Raw genomic sequence first — 17,500 nt, forward strand, 5'->3', positions numbered from 1 at the left:
CGCGTGTGCGTGTGTGCGTATGTGAGTGTGTGTGTGCGCGTGTGTGTTTAAACGTACCTGATCTGTATCGCTCGTCCCGTGACCCGGAAGAGCGTCGCCGGTGGTAACGGGACGAGGAAGAGGGCGTGATGGGGGGTCTCCTCTCCTGGGACAGGGAGGGTTCTACCCCTGCAGGACAAACAGAGGAACAGCACTGCGTCAGCAAAGCCCAGCGCCCCAAACTGCTCACATTCACAATCACAATCACGCACATTAATAAATGCTTAATAAACGCTTAATAACACCCCTATTCATTAATAAATACATTTTGATTGTTCTGACTGCATTAACTAATGTAAGCAAACAGGAGGAAACAATGGTGGTGAAAATGGAAAAATTTACTGCCAAAATTATTAGCCTATTAAGGGTGACTGTTTTCAAAATGAACTCCCTGGATCCATGCGAGGCAAGCATTCGGTTAAGATTTCTCAAGCACACTATAATGAATCAATTAGCTTTTCGCACTCCTTCAAACACTAAGAATGGGATTCATTCTCACTTTAAAAAGGCTGATGTCGCACGATGATATCGCTGCATAAAAGGTTACTCCTCCTCGCACCGTTCCCCGGAAAGGGTACGCAGAAGCGCTTACTCTGATAATGGGCTGCTAAAGCTAAACAGCGCTCAGGGTTACACCAGCAGGGCTACGAGCCGCGACGGTTAGCAGTAAGGAGAGTGCGCGCAGCTAGCGTGTTCCTCATTCATTTCAATACACAGCAGATGTGCAGGTAACAGAGGACAGGTAAAGACTCTCAGTAGAGACAGATGTACAGGTATCTGAGGACAGGTAAAGACTCTCAGTAGAGACAGATGTACAGGTGTCTGAGGACAGGTAAAGTCTCTCAGTAGAGACAGATGCACAGGTGTCAGGGTACAGGTACAGACTCTCAATAGAACCAGATGTACAGGTATCAGAGGACAGGTAAAGACTCTCAGTCGAGACAGATGCACAGGTATCAGAGGACAGATAAAAATTCATGACAGACACTGATGTACAGGTATCAGATTACAGTTAAAGACTCTCAGTAGAGACAGATACACAGGTATCAAGGGACAGGTACAGACTCTCAATAGAGCCAGATGTACGGGTATCATAGGACAGGTAAAGGACACCCCATACAACAACAGGATTTATACAGTTACTGTAAGTAACAGAATTTCTACAGTTGTTTTCCACTTCATGAAATGGTTTAACCCTTTAGAGTCCACTACGCTCTCCACAACCAGCAATGGTTACTGACAGGCTTACGCTAGGGTACTGCCAGACACTGAACTGGTGGACGTGATTCGGTGGACAGGACTGTCTGTTCTAGTAGCGACAGCCGCGAGCGAGTACCTGGGTGTACCTGGGGAACGTGTTTATCGCGACACACACGGGGAAATATGGCAGAAACTGAGCAGAGAGGCCTGGAGGGGGAAAAGAGATACGATCTGAACTGAAAAGCTTCTGAAAATCAACATGAAGATGCCACCAAAAAATAAAACATAAAAATCCCCTGGGATCAGTGAACTGTCAACATGGGAGATTCTATATGAAATCACCCAGGGAGTTTTTAATTATAATTGCTCTGAATTTGTGAATTTTACAATAATTTTAGTACGCTGCATTTAAATCTCAATTTTTTGTTAAACAAACCCTCAGCAGTGACTCAAACCCCCAGTGGTGTCAGATTCAAATCCTGCCGGGTTTTCGGTGCGTTTCAGCACATAACTAATTTATTTAAGTCACTCATCGGCTAAAGAATCTGCACTCCTTTCTTTTCCCCCCCCCAAGGCCTAATTTGGCTGCTGATTGAAAGGAACCCACAAAAACCAGCAGATATTACAGCCCCCCAGGCCTGGAGTTTCACAGCCCTGCGATGGAGCTCGTATGACAATAATACCTTCTTTCTTTGTTGCCAATAATACTGACATTGTGACAGACGCGCACACACACACACACACACACACACACGCACGCACACACACGCACACACATACACACACACACACACACACATGCAGCACATGCAGCGACAGGATCTTCCACTCCCTTTATAGGATATTAAACTCTTATTAACCTCTCTTTATTTACGACTGCAATATCTCTGCAAGGGGAGACTGGGTTATCAGAGTCACAGCAGGAGGACTAATGAGCGATCCAACACACACTCCGACCAAATTTAATTTAGTCTCGGGCGCGGATAGATCAGACAGCCTGCAGCCCTCTCCCTGTCGCATTAAAGACCGTGATGGTGCTCGAGCATCTCGCGTCTGAGCCTACTGCAAAGGTACTTGTGCATCTCACCGGCTGAACTGGATTTGAGCACCGTTAGTATTTCTCTAATGAAGACACTTTTAACAGGAGCCAAATGTAATTGAATACAGTTTTTATTTTTATTTTAAAGATAAATGACAGTGTGGCTCAGAACACTTCCCGGCAAATGCAGAAACAGAATCAGAATGGCTATGGTGGTGGAGAAGGCCATGATGGTTCTAGACCTCATTATAACTTAGGCTGATAAAGATCACTTTAGAAGGTGTGAGGTCACAAATATGCGACTGGAACGTTCTTAACTGGACATTCTAATGCTGATGATGTCACAATCATTACTGGTAATTGAAAGCAGCTCTAGTTCTAGAACACTGACTATTGAACAAAGAAAACATTCGGGGGGGGGGGTCACATACGCAGTCTGTCAAACTTGGGCGGGGGGGGGGGTTTGGTCATAACTCCATCCCCAGAGGGCCAATGCCTGTGTCCCTTTGTCCTAGTTTGTCCAATTTTCATAGTAATTTCCATCAGTGACCATATTTACATGCACGCAGTACTCGGATAAGGGCCCTTCATCTTGGTTACAGTCACATTCTGAATAAGCTGTTTGCATGTTCAGCTGCTAATATAATATTCCTGTACACATGGTCATTAGAGAATCATAAATAAACCTTGTAAAGGACATAGATGGCATTCTCTGCCAGCTATATAGTTTAGGGTGAGGAGCTCCAGCACTGTATTGTTGTTTTTCCACTTATGCAAAATAGCTTATTGCAAAGTCATTATTCAGTGACTTCTCAGAAATAAACTTCCCTATTAAAGACTCTTTTTCTTGCCCAAAAATATGAAATATCAATGCCTTTCATAACTGGGAGACAAAAGTGTCTCACAAAGTTTGCCATGACAACAAGCTGGAAAGAGTGAATTATGACCCAATATTATGAGCAAAATATAACACACAGACTTGTTTATTTGTGAAAGGGTGGCCATATGACTCATCATGATGTTTAATAGAGGAATATCTGTCTTTATATAACCATCTTATAGTAATGTGTTTAAAGGTCTCATGCCAGTGTACTGAACTGAATATTTGGGTCAGAAAAGTTAAAATGGCGCATCTAAATGTAGTCACCATGAAGTGTGACTTGTTGCCCTTTAACGCTTCCTGTGATTGGCTTGCAGAAGCCTCTCCACGTTGCCATTTAACGCTTCCTGTGATTGGCTTGCAGAAGCCTCTCCACGTTTTAACCTCTCATTAAACGGCAACGGCGGTTTAGAGGTCTCACAGCCCCGATGTGTAGGATTTGGGCTGCAGTACAGACTCCACACCCGAGGCACTGAGAGCACAGATGGTGTAACGACATTAACACCGTTAATGAACCCCCAACACCCCCCCACCCCACCCCACCCCCCCCGCCCGCAGCGGGGACTACTCCCACTGACCTGGTTCACTTCACTTTTCACATTCGACACACAACCTGCGGTTTTCGTACGAAGTCGGTCCCGACTCAGTAAAATGGGACAGCCCGTCGGGAACCAGACCTCCAAAACCATCCTTCACACAGGGAAAAAGAATCCAAACAACTGCATGACCACACTTGAACTCTTGCAAATTTTTTTGGGTTTTTCTGGCAGATGGTTTTCATTCCCCTGCGTGCCCCCCTAGTTGGGACACCCCTTGCTGAGGAGAGTCCAGACGTATTTCTGGTTGTGCACAGACTCACTCCCCCCCCCCCCCCCCCCCCCCCCTCATATCCCAAAATGGGTCCAGGACTGGAGGCCCCACTCACAGCACCCCTCTGTACCAGTAGAGACACGCTAGATGCTACATGCTGAACACGCCCCACCCCACATCTCCACACCCCCCCCACATCTCCACACCCCTCCATGCCCCACCCCACATCTCCACACCCCTCCATGCCCCACCCCACATCTCCACACCCCTCCATGCCCCACCCCACATCTCCACACCCTCCACACCCCACCCCACACTTTACACCCCTCCACGCCCCACCCCACATCTCGACACCTCCCCACACCCCACCCCACATCTCCACACCCCCCCTCACGTCTACACACCTCCACACCCCACCCCACATCTCCACACCCTCCACACCCCACCCCACACTTTACACCCCTCCACGCCCCACCCCACATCTCCACACCCCTCCATGCCCCACCCCACATCTCCACACCCCCCTCACATCTCCACACCCCTCCATGCCCCACCCCACACTTTACACCCCTCCACACCCCACCCCACATCTCCACACCCCCCCTCACATCTCCACACCCCTCCATGCCCCACCCCACATCTCCACACCCCTCCACACCCCCCCATGCCCCACCCCACATCTCCACACCCCCCCACACCCCACCCCACACCTCCACACCCCCCCACACCCCACATCTCCACACCCCCCCACGCCCCACCCCACATCTCCACACCCCCCCACACTCCACCCCACATCTCCAACACCCCTCCACACCCCACCCCACATCTCCACACCCCTCCACACCCCACCCCACATCTCCACACCCCTCCACACCCCACCCCACATCTCCACACCCCTCCACATCTCCACACCCCTCCACACTCCACCCCACATCTCTAACACAGCTCCTCCCGAGTCAGTGCCGTTTGAAATGAGATGAAAAATGAATGAGCAAAAAAAAAAAAACAATAAACAAAAAAAAGAAAACAAAAAAGAGATCTTGGTGATATTGGTCCTGCCTTTCACAAGGCCGGCCGGGCCTGCTTCCCAGACACCTCGTTACAGGGAATAAACAGAGCGGGAGTGAGGGGCTCGGCCTGGTCCAGGAACAGAGTCATTTCCCACGCACAAGCCTCCAGGGTTCCTCTCAATGACAAAGGCCTGGGGGGTGGGGGGGGGGGAGGGGGGGCTGATTCCGTTGTGTGAGACAATAATGAAAGCCTCATAATAAACTCAGCTGGTGGGTCCACAGTGCTTAAAGACACTGAGGTGCACAGGGCTTGGGCCAGAGTGGGCCTGAGGTGCACAGGGCTTGGGCCAGAGTGGGCCTGAGGTGCTCAGGGCTTGGGCCAGAGATCATTTCTGAACCCGAAGGGCCGCAGAAGCAGGAGGAGGAGGAGGAGGAGGAGGAGGAACGCTCCGGAACGTTACCTGGCAGCTGTGGGAGGTAGGCGCCAATTAACTTTGATCTCTTCTTTTCATAGCCTTTCTGTGTGATGTCACCTGTCAAAGAGAGGAAACTGGCGTTAGTGACGGACGGGAAGAGTCGAACGGGCAGGGCGGTGTCTCTCTGTGACTCAGTTACTCTCTGCGACTCTCTGTGACTCTCTGTGACTCAGTTACTCTCTGTGACTCTCTGTGTCTCTCTGTGACTCAGTTACTCTCTGCGACTCTCTGCAACTCTCTGTGACTCTCTGCTGTGACTCTCTGTGACTCTCCGTGACTCTCTGCTGTGACTCTGCAACTCTCTGTGACTCTGTGAGACTCTCTGACTCTCTGTGACTCTGTCTGACTCTCTGTGACTCTCTCTGACTCTCTCTGACTCTCTCTGACTCTCTCTGACTCTCTCTGACTCTGTGACTCTCTGTGACTTTGGAATATTAAGAAGATGCTTTCTCGTGTTTTTGTTTGGTTGCAAATATATCCTTAAAACAAAACAAGTGTGAGCTGGTTAAAATACAGCTATAAAGTTGTGGTTTGGGGGGAGGGGGGTAAAAGAAAAAGTAAAGAAGTTTGCTACAACTTTGTTATCTGCTTTTATATTTCAGCTTTACACAACTTTATTGAAACGCTATTAAAAGGCTCAATAACAGGTTTTTTTTTTTTGCTAGCTGGGTTATTCACTCTTCCAGTGCCTTGCTCTCCTGATGGAGAGATAGCCGGGGGGGGGGGGGGGGGGGGATGGGGGGGGGTTGCTGTCTTCTTTTGTGCAGAGTGAAAACAGGAGTCAGACAAGCGTCGGAAGCTCCGTTTTCGAGGCTCAGCGAAGAGGAACACAAAAGGAGGAAGGAGAGCGCGTGCGTTAGCGGGGATCGTAGCAGCAGGGCCGAGTTCAGCGAGACCGTGGCCTCCAGGGCCTCCAGGGCCTCCAGGGCCTCCAGGGCCTCCACGGCCTCGACTTTACGAGGGTAACTAGGGAGGCGTTGGCTGAGGGAGCGTTGGGTGCAGGGGCCGTGGGGGAGGGGGGGCGTGGAGGGAGGGAGTAAGGGGTGAAAACAGGTGAGGATGCAATTGGAGATGATGAAAGTGAAGGTGGAGGAGGAGGAGCTAGAGGAAACGCCAGTGGGAATTAGCCAATCAAATGCAGAGCTGCAAAGCAGAAGGTAAGACATTCGTTGGCCATGCAAAGCTGCAGAGCTGCAAAGCGAGCAACGAACACCGATGGCCATCAGGAATGCAGCAGACCAGCAGCGCTGCCTGCCTGCATCAGACTCCGCTCCTGCAGGGCCACAGAGTCTAGCCCGGGTTTTCCATTTCACCTTAAAGCCAGCATCGGATTCAGACTCAGGAAACCAGGGCCCTGCTTCAGGAAGCAGGATTACTGAGTTAGCTGGATAACCCGGAACCCTCCCAAATCTGGAACATGGACTGAAGTAAAAAGAGCCATTCCAGGTTTTACTCAGTGCAGTTATCCAGCTAACTCAGTAATCCTGCTCTGTGATACAGGGTTTTACTCAGTGCAGTTATCCAGCTAACTCAGTAATCCTGCTTCCTGAAACACCCCCCAGATAAGATGAGTAAACAGTGCAAACACCGGCTTTAACTAATCAATTAAGTGCTGAGTTACAATAACCCCCAGCAGGCCCTGTGTCTACATTATTTAGGGCATTACTGGCGGTACACAGAAAAAAAAAAAAGGAGAGGCATGAAGGAAGAGCATTATTAAAGTGCAGTGAGCTGAATTATCTGCCCTTTTATTCATTTTAAACAGAATAAAGACACCAAAACAGAACAAACATTGAGCTCCTCCAAAATATATGAGTACTGGCACTGTGGGGCCCAGGAAACATATTTCAACAAAAAAAAACCCCCATTAAAATGCCAAGACACAGCCCTGCGTATAATAAAGGCCATTCACTTGCAAGGTGGAAATCGCAAATAAACACCGGCATTAATTTAAACAGCTTTAATTTCCTTTCCCGTCCAGTTTTATGAATGCACAGCAGTACATTACCACCACCAGCCCTTCCACCCGATTGCTCCACTGCGACTGAAGATTCATAGCAAGAGAACGGAGAGAAGGTAAACCTTTTACAGACCGCACGCCGAGTGCGGGGTTCGGCGAGGTTCAGCGGGGTTTGGCGGGGTTCGGCGAGGTTTGGCGGGGTTCAGCGGGGTTTGGTGGGGTTCAGCAGGATTCAGCAGGGTTCGGAGGGGTTCAGCGGGGTTCGGCGGGGTTCAGCGAGGTTCAGTGGGGTTCAGCAGGGTTCAGCGGGGTTTGGCGGGGTTCAGTGGGGTCCGGCGGGGTTCAGTGGGGTTCAGCGGGGTTCAGCGAGGTTCAGTGGGGTTCAGTGGGGTTCAGCGAGGTTCAGTGGGGTTCAGCGGGTTGCGTGGGGTTCAGTGGGGTTTAATGGGGTTCAGCGGGGTTCGGCGAGGTTCAGCGCTGTTAGCGCTCATCGATAGCGGATCGCGCGGGTGTCTCCCGTTAACCCCTCGGCTCGAACCCGCACCGTCTCCAGGAGAAGGAGGGAGCAGTTTTACATCCCTCCATTTTTTTATCATTCCCTTAGCCTCCCCGTCCCGAGCGGCTTGCGCTGCCCCACAACAAATTTACCTCCTTACCCCGTTCACACAGCGGTGCGTGTGTTCAGCGCCTTGCTCAAACTCCCAGGAGGGATTCAAACCGGCAACCCCCAACCCCCCCACTGGACAGACAGCCTTACCTAATACACAAAAAGCTTCAGCATATTCCAGAAAGCAGGACTACAGAACACACGGCGATGCTGTAGCAGCTGATAAAGCTCATATCAGCTGTCAAAATATATTGATTTCTTTTGTTAGATTTACAGAACAACAGAAAAATAACACCATGTTGCAAAACCCAAAGGACACGTTATTGTCCACAGCATGAGGGTGGAAATATAAACACAATTTCAGCACCCTGTGGGTTAAGAGAATGTTTAAATGTGCCATTCAAAATCCAGAGGTGGAAAATCTCAGGTTCAGAAAGTAAAAGTCCTCTCCAGTATTTTGTTCTCTAGATAGGCTCAATTGCACCAGGCAAGATCAACAGAGCACAGAAACGCATTTGAGTCCAGAACAAAATACGTTTTGGACCCGGGTCTGGTAAACATACAAATGGACAAAGGGTCCATACCAATACTGCATCTTGGAGCAGAATTTCCCCTGTTCATATTCTAACCTCATCCATTATGCAATGGGAGTGTCATTTGACTGTAGACCAGGGGTAGCGCCTGAGCACCTATTCTCAGATTGCTGACCTGAGATCAGTCTTATGTACATAATGGCCAAGACTGGGATACAGACAAGATAAAACTGACCCCAGGTCAGAGACACTAAACGAATACAGAGCTTGCGAGTATGAAGCTCTTGTGCCCCCCCCCCATCCCCCACCCCCCACTGGATAACTGCACATCCTCACAGGACCGGATGGTTTTGATGATGTCATACTTGTGGTTTTTTCCTCTGAATTTCGGATGGATAAAATGCCTCAGTGCTGAAGAGCTTTGCAGAGTGTGAGTGTGTGTGTGCGTGTATGTGTGAGTGAGTGTGTGTGTGTGTGCGTTGTGTGTGAGTGTGGGTGCGTGCGTGTGTGTGTGTGTGCATTTGTGTGTGTGAGTGTGGGTGCGTGTGTGTGCGCATGTGTGTGTGTGTGTGTGTGTTACTGGTCTCTAGGGACTGGGTTCTGTGTTAAATCAGTGAAGCCCCAGGGTGGGATGCGATGACGTTGTTTACAGGAAAAAAAGCTGAAATCCTGAGATGATTCACTCCTGGCCTTCTGTACACAGGTCTCAGCAGTTACACGTCCAGCATATTTCTTCAGTGTGTGGGGGGCGGGGGGGGGGGGGCATGTCAACACATCCATTCGCCCCCAAGCAATCTTAAATCAGACACATCCTCACCACCCACTGAGACTATCCTCGGATACTGGAGAGATTGAAAAGACGATCTCATCTCCAAAGAAAGAAGAAAAAAAAATCAATACAGTTCGGAAATGAGTTCACTCTTTTCTGGAAGATCAAACATCCGTCACTCGATTAACATGTTAACAACACTAACCGAAGCAGTGAGGAAGACCATCTTTCAAAAGCACATGGATGCAATCGCTCACTTTCTGTAACCACAGAACAAGAGTCCCACTGGCATCCCATGATCCTCCACTTCATCCTACATCACCACAATATTAAAGTGCAATACAGAGGCTAAGTGCACTTTGCTAAAATATACATGACCATACAGTTGTCAACCATACAGTGTCTAATTCATTCTGAGTTACTCATACATGCTACTTTAAAAAGAACAATAAAACACAAAAAGAAAGGATTTGGTTTAAATTTAAAACTGGCTATATTGTCTCGGGCAGCACGGTCGCCTCACAGCAAGCAGGTCCTGCGTTAAAATCTCGGCTTGGGGCCTTTCTGTGTGGAGTTTGCATGTTCTCCCCGTGTTCGCATGGGTTTCCTCCCACAGTCCAAAGACATTCAGGTAGGCCAATTGGAGAAACTAAATTGCCCGTAGGTATGAGTGTGTGAGTAAATGGTGTGTGTGTGCCCTGTGGTGCATTGGCAGCCTGTCCAGGGTGTATTCCTGCCTCTAGCCCAATGCATGCTGGGATAGGCTCGAGCACCCACCCACAACCCTGGCCAGGAATAAGCGGGTATATATAACTGATGAATGGACGGATATGTAGTCCCTAAGTAAAACAGGCAAGGTTGTTTTTCCAATCGATTAAAACATAGTAATAATAAAGTAGCACCTGAGCGGAGTCATGATAATGCTTTCCTCCGCGCTGCTTTTCAAAATGGCCGCCGTACCAAACGCGGCTGCCTTTCAGACTAAATGCATACTCGCTGCTCGTTAGGAGAGCTTTCTGAGCGGTCAAACGCGACGGCGTAATTAAAACTGTAAACACACAGCGGTAATCTGCGGTCAATCACTTAATGAGTTCCCACTGCCTGGCTGTGTGGATGTACACTGAGTGTGTAGCAGCAGAATCTGGGGAATCCAAGAGATAAAAGCTTCTTTTTTTTAAAGGATGGTTCAGATCAAAGTGTCATCAGCCAACAAGACAAGCTTTGGAAGGTTTTCAGCAGAAATGTTGTTCAGGGGGAACCGCTCAGTTTGAGGACATCTCCTGATGGCTGCTGTGATCTCTGATATCAAACATGTCAAGTTCTGAGTCTGCCTATCCACTCCTAACTCAATGTCATGAAAACAGCCACTCCATTTCAATCCTGGATTTGACATGTAGTTGTAGTCTTTACTGTTCACTGTAGTCTTTTTGATGGAAGAAAAAATGCATTTTCTACACATCTGCTTAAGGCTCGGACTCCTACAGGAAATGGATAGGTTCTCTCACATGGCTCAGTTCTTTAACCCTTTAGAGGTGTGAGATCACAAACATGCGATTAGAATGCTCTTGACTGAACGTTCTAATGCTGACGATGTCACAATCACTGCTGGTGACCGAAAGCAGCGGAGTTCTAGAACGCTGACTTAAGAGTTTCGAAAAAAAAAAAAAGAAATGAAAAACATTACAACAAAAAAAAAAACCTTAGGTATTCTTCAAAAGGGTCAAGCCTGTGTATTTTATTTCTTTTTTTTTTTTATAGTTTTTTTTTCTTCTTCTTCCTGCTGTATCCACCCCTGGGCGCGCTCAGTGGGCTGAGCCGCGTGGCCGGGCGCCAGCGCTGAAGACGGGCCCAGCGCCGCGGAGGCCTTTGAACGCAGAACCCAAGACGCAGAGCGGAATGCCAGGCCTCCGGAATCCCATCCCCCCCCCAGGAATGCTTACGTAACGCTGTCCATCGCCCATTGTAGGCGGCCGTAAGATAAACAGGGCCGCGCACAACAGGAAAAGTCCCGACTCTCACGTCGCCCCTGTTTATTTAAAGAGGGCCCGTAATGAGGAATAATAAAATCAGAGCTCATTTCCTTTTTAGGAGTTTACTGCGGCGGCTCGCCCCCCTTCCCATTCACGTTAAAAATGTCCCAGGCTTATATGGAAGTCAGAGAGCTAGGAACTGCAGGACCCAGCTTCATATTCAGGGCTTAGAGTCGGGCTTTACCCTTAAATCAGAGGCCATGGACCCCATTCCTGGAGGGGCCATGACAGCTTCTGGACTTCATGCCAAATTCTGCTCTAACTTAATTAGTCCAAGTGTTTACATGACCGAGCATTTTAGCTTAATTAAGCTCCTATAAGATCACTATAAAGCCAGCTGAAGGCTTGTGTCCCTGTACGAATGATTTCACTGTGTACCCCCAATCTATGGGCAATGCCCTGGTGGTGGGTCCCCAGGAAAGGTCACATGATCAGCACAGTCAACCGACACACAGCTCGGATTTTTTCGGGATTTTGAGAGGAAGAGCGACAGGTTCAGGATCCACAGAGCATCCCTCAGAAACACAGCCCCCCCCCCCCCGCACCACCCCGGATCTCCTAAATTACCCCGCGCTCAGGTTCGTTCACTCGATTCATTTGGAGTGCCACACCTGTCACCTGGACAACAGCATCTGCAGACCAGCGAGTAAGGATGCACCATCGCTAACACACACACACGGGCGAGTCAGCTACGCCAAGCAAGTGCACACACACAAGACTACATCCACAACAAGTCCAAACGAGAGGAACACAAAACCGTAAAATATTACAATGCCTACGCAAACATTTACCAGTTCGTCAAAACAGTAGCCAACCAATGCAAGCATTGTTACGCACACCCACACAAAAAAAAAAAAAATTAATTCATGAGGAACACAAAAGTGAGTCTTTCCCACGTTAGCGTGCGCTACCGTACCCTGAGCGCAGCTCAAACAGACGCACAAAAGACGGGTAAACATCCAGGTAGCGCAGTCGAGAGGGAGAGAGAGCACAATCACGCTTGTGTTTGCGCAGCTGAAACAGTAAATACATATTTCACTCTGCACGGTGAGAACCCCCCCCCCCTCCCCCCGCGCTTACCAAACATCGCCGGCCCTAGGGGAAGCGACCCAGGGTCAGCCGCGGCTCGCTGGCACCGGGAGGACTAACGTTCAGGCTCATAGCCCATAATCCCGTGCTTTGTCTCGGAGCTTTGGGGCTCAGAGGAAGAGCGGCTAACGGGAGCTACGATGCTAACGGAGAGGCTCCCTTTCCCCCCCGCACACCTGGAGCATGCAGACAAAGAAACAGCTGTTTCTGAGAATGACACTCCTCTCTCTCTCTCTCTCTCGCTCCCTCGCTCGCTCGCTCTCTCTGCCTCTCCCTCTCTCTCTCTCTCTCTCTCGCTCGCTCTCTCTGCCTCTCCCTCTCTCTCTCTCGCTCCCCCTCTCTCTCTCTCTCTTTCTCTCTCCTCTATCCTCCCTTCTCACTCCCTGTCCTTCTTCTTTTTCAGTCTCTTTCTCTCCCTCCCTTTCTCTCTCTGTTGTTTTTGTCCGTCTGTCCCTGTCCCTCTGTTGTCCCCCTCACTCACTCTCTTCTTTCTCTCTCTCTCTTCTGTCCTCCCTTCTCACTCACTGTCCTCCTTTATATGTCTCTTTCTCTCCCTCTCTTTTTTCTCTCTCTCTGCCTCTCCCTCTCTCTCTCTCTCTCCTCTCTCTCTCTCTTCTGTCCTCCCTTCTCACTCACTGTCCTTCTCCTTTATCTGTCTCTTTCTCTCCCTCTCTTTTTCTCTCTCTGTTGTTTTTGTATGTTTCTCCCAGTCTCCTCTCTTTCTCTGTCCCTCTGTTGTCCCCCGTTCTCTCTCTCTCTCTCCTTGTCTCTCTCTCTCTCACTCTTTTTGCTCCAGTCTTTGTTGCCAGGTACAGTTTGCCTGCTACCCCCCCTCGTTTTTTTTCCTTTTGGAGTAAACCACTTCATCAGGTTTGGTTACCTGCTGGTGCAAAACTGCTGGTGCCCCCCATACAACACCTACCCCGACATAGCCCCCCCGCCCCCGCCCCCCCCCCCCCCCCACACTTATGCACCAATGGAGCGTTCCAACGACTCGCCCAAACACGTTACATGTCCATGGAAGCAAAACAAACAGCCCGCACCGGGCCTCCGCGGGGCGAATCGGGCGCCGTGGGAGAACCGCGCGGCGGGGGAAGGCCCCGGCGGCCCTGATCATTAACCGCAAGCAGCTGTTTGTTTTCTTTTGAAATGGAAATGAGAGGCGGTGTTTAACTTTTCACTGCCGACCTCAGCAAGAATGAACACTCTCTCAATTAATCTGCGCAAATCTTTTTTTACGTGATCTGACGTTTCACCCACGTTTAGCTCTCGAATGCCAGTTGAAGGCCACTCATGTGTCGCTATATAAAATGTTTTACTGCGGTCTCATTTCCAAAAGATCCAGCACTGGCCCATACAGCTGATTAGCTCATTAGCTAATTGAGTCGGGGGGTAATTGGTGGAAAACGAAGCTAACATAAAATCCAGAAATGGAACCGGCTCTCTCCAGGAACGCGGCTTGGTCAGTTCCAGTCTAAACCAGCCAAAGTTCCCAAAAAAAAAAAAATGCATTCGTATTTATCTTTAAATAAATGTCTGTCTCATTGCCATTTGATTGAAGGTTTATTTTTCACACAGGCAGGCTGTTTCGGTTTCAGTAAATTGGTTCAGACGTTACCTGCAAACAGGACTCCGGAGTAATTCCTCCGCCTTATCAATCAATCGGCCAATCAGTCAATTAGCCAATCGCTGAAGCCCTCGTCGAAAATTAACCGTCACAGAGACAGCCCGGAAAATCAGACAAGCGAGAACCAATTTTAAAAAGACCCCCCACACACGCCAGTCCTAATTACAGCAGGCTCAAACGTCTGCCATGTAATAACCTTAAAAGGCGAAGGTTACCGTTAATTGCTTGTTCACAGAACTGTCCAATTAACAGCTTGTTAAGACCTGAGAGGGGCAAATTGGACTGGAAGGAAAAATTACACACGGTGAACACAAATGCGCCAGGAGGCCCCAGGACACCGAGCTTCGGAGAACACGTATGACTTCAAACACGCTAAGCTGCACAGGTGACTATAAACATGCGAGCACCAATGAACGCATGATTTTGCCAGTCTCATTTACAGATGAAAGGGTGAATACATTCGCCAGGCCCCAGGAGGCAGACACTGGGGGAACAGAACACTGCGAGTCAAAGGCTCGTTATTCTGCCCTAATTATGAGGTATCGCAGGTACGGAAGGCAGGCGATCCCAAATGGGGAAGAACAGGAAGAGGGAGGTTAATTGCTCCACCGAGCAAGAGCAGGTGAGGGAAAGGTGAGGAGACCGAACACATTTCACTGCGCAAGGCCACTAACCCACCGCTGCAAAAAGGGCGGGAAAACTCCGGGTGATGTCAGCTGAGTGATGTCATCAGAAGCCACTTAGCAGCGGAACACAAACGGTGTTGACTGTGCTCACCACAGACCTGTGTGTGTGTATGTTTGTGTGCGTGCGTGTGAGCATGTGTGTGTGTGTGTGTGTGTATGTGTGTGTGTGTGTGTGTGTGTGTGTAATTCTTAAAGATGGATGAAAGTAGGCCACTATCAGCTGCATCCAGCTGAACAGTGTTAAACTCTCTTTTGAAACACACTGACAGGCACAGACATATGGCCCCCTGTGCACACAAGGCAACGGCCAATGAGACGCCGGGGACACACACATAGCGAGGCGGAGCCACAGAGATGAGCTGCTGTTAGTCACCGAGGAAATGCCTGGACACTCCTGCAGCCACCAGCAGTCCCTCTACCCCTTATTAAAAGCCCTTAATACCCCACCCACCCACCCCCCCCTCCCCCTAATTACCCAGGAATGGATGCACACATCAGCAGTGTTTACCGGTTCTGGGGCGAGCCGGGCCGCCTTCGTTAACGGTGTTTTAAAAACAGGTGGCTGCCTTCAGGGGAAACCGCCATTTAGCTTCTGACAGCTCGAGGGAAGGGATGACAGCAACTGACCCAGGTCATGTTTGTTTTGAGAGAGTGTGTGTGTGTGTGCGCATACGTGTGTGTGTGTATGTGTGTCTGTGTCTGTGCATGTGTGTGTCTGTGTGTGTGTGTGAGTTTCTGTATTGCTCTCAGTCAGCACAAACCTCCTCAAAAAGGCTTAGTGGACTCAAATATCTCCCCATGTAATGGTGACTTAAAAGTTTTCACAAGCCTCCTGCACAATACAGTACACTCCACTGTGACTGGGAGGATTTGCACCGCACTCTACCTCTTAGGGAAGAAGGGCAGGCAATCTGCTCTCCTTTACAAAAAGGCTTTTTTGAAGCTGGCTGTATGAGCATGAAACTGGCCCACAATGCCTCATGTCTGAGGTGGGAGACTTCTATGGTAGTGAAGATTACAGTATGCTCTATACTACTGTATAAGAAGCCTAATTACAGTTTAGTGACACCGCCAATGGAAAACAAACCAAAGAGGTGTGCACGTAAACTAAAATGTCAGAGGAGTTACATTTCAGTTTTGGTCGTTTTTTTATATTTCTTTTGCTTGTCGGAGTACGGAAAAGGACAGACACATTTAATGGCGGAACCCGGCCTCAATGCCAGACACAGCCCTTCAGTGTTTCCCCACAAAGCCACCAGCCAGTAAAAACCCTTTTAAGAGAGAAGCGTCAAAACCGCCGCGGTTCGTAAGCGGAGCTCTCGTTGCCGTGGGAGGGTCTGCACCTTCACACGCCGTTAATCTTCACGGGCTCGGTCTTTCTCTCCCGCCAGCTGGACCAATGGGAGCGCATCGCCCGCACGCCACTTCCTGGGGCCAGGGGCCACAGCCGCGCGTCAGGACCCTCGCGAAAAAAATGTGGCTTTTCACGTTTGATGATAAATCACTATTTCACACGTGGATTTAGCGCCGTCACGTGAATGTAATGATTGGCAGGTATCACACCTGAACTGGACATTTTCACAGGTGGTTTGTCAAAATGTAAGTATCAAAGGCAAGGTGAACTGTTTAAGTTTTTACATTGCGCTTCCTCAATTCTAAATCTAAATTACTTCTTTCTCTCACCCCCAACCCCCCCCGCCCCAGGGACGTGATTGAAGAACAACTTTCAACCACCCCGTGGGGTGGGGGGGGGGGCTCACAAATGAGTGGCTTTAATTACGACGGATTTCAATTATACCACAAAGAATCAGGAAGGACCCTAACGCAGTATCACAGTTACACATGAAGTATTATTTAAATCGCAGAGAAATTAACCCCCCAAATCATTATAACTGCAGTACCCTCATAACGTGGTGACATAAGCTTACATCTTTTGTGCTGAACTAAAACTACCTACTTCAGTGAAAATGAAAATGTGTCTTAAAAACTGTGCACACTTAACTGAGTCTGAGGGTCTGAACTGACCGGAGAAATGGTGGCTTTAATAGGAGCTGAGGCTCACAGCCAAGCCGGACGCACACGGCAGGGACTTACAGGATCATCCTGCCTTAACTGTGTTTCTGTCATTTCAGAGTCTCTACGAGTCCAGCTCCACAGGTGAAATCACACGCGAAATGAAGGAAAATAAGAAATAAATTGGGGGCAGCCTGCAGAGCTACGTAAAGAAAAACAGTCCTGTTCTTCCTCAGGGGGAGGAAAATGAAATTAAAATGAAGGTGCACACACGGGCAGCCAAACACACAGCCTCACATTCTCATTATGTTCAGAAAACCCTTATAATTTACTCTCCATGACAACTGTAAACAAGCTCACTACCGACCAGCCGTAAGCAAGCTGTACCTTTCAGATATTTTAGCTTGTAATGCAGGTTCTGCATCTCACTTGGAGAAGGTAAAAAAAGAAAAAAAAAAAAAAAAAAAGAAACTCCTTGTTAGGCTTGTTGTGTTCAGTGCAGGGCACATTACTGAACGCGGTGAGTTCCCACAGTGGGCCCTTTACCTCAGAATGCAGAAGTCAGCCAAACTAAGTACCTCCTCAGACATCTGCTCCCCTCGCTGAGTTTCCTCATCAGACCCAGAACCTGACGCTCGGGGAAATGCCGCGGGTTTGTAAAGCAGCCAGGCTGACCCGGCACAACGCTGGTTAATCCACAGAGGCCCTGGGGTTTCAGACTCCGCAGAAACG

General features: G+C 49.1%; 1 protein-coding gene across 1 annotated transcript in view; it reads right to left on the reverse strand.

Annotated features, from left to right (window-relative positions):
* LOC118233847 (disco-interacting protein 2 homolog C-like) overlaps nt 1-17,500 on the reverse strand; it is a 167,147-nt gene that overhangs the window by 76,822 nt on the left and 72,825 nt on the right. Inside the window, 2 exon segments of the mRNA XM_035429863.1 lie at nt 58-168; nt 5,440-5,511. Of these exon segments, the coding sequence (XP_035285754.1) occupies nt 58-168; nt 5,440-5,511 (183 nt within the window).

Source organism: Anguilla anguilla, chromosome 8, assembly GCF_013347855.1.
Source record: "Anguilla anguilla isolate fAngAng1 chromosome 8, fAngAng1.pri, whole genome shotgun sequence".
Lineage (NCBI taxonomy): Eukaryota > Metazoa > Chordata > Actinopteri > Anguilliformes > Anguillidae > Anguilla > Anguilla anguilla.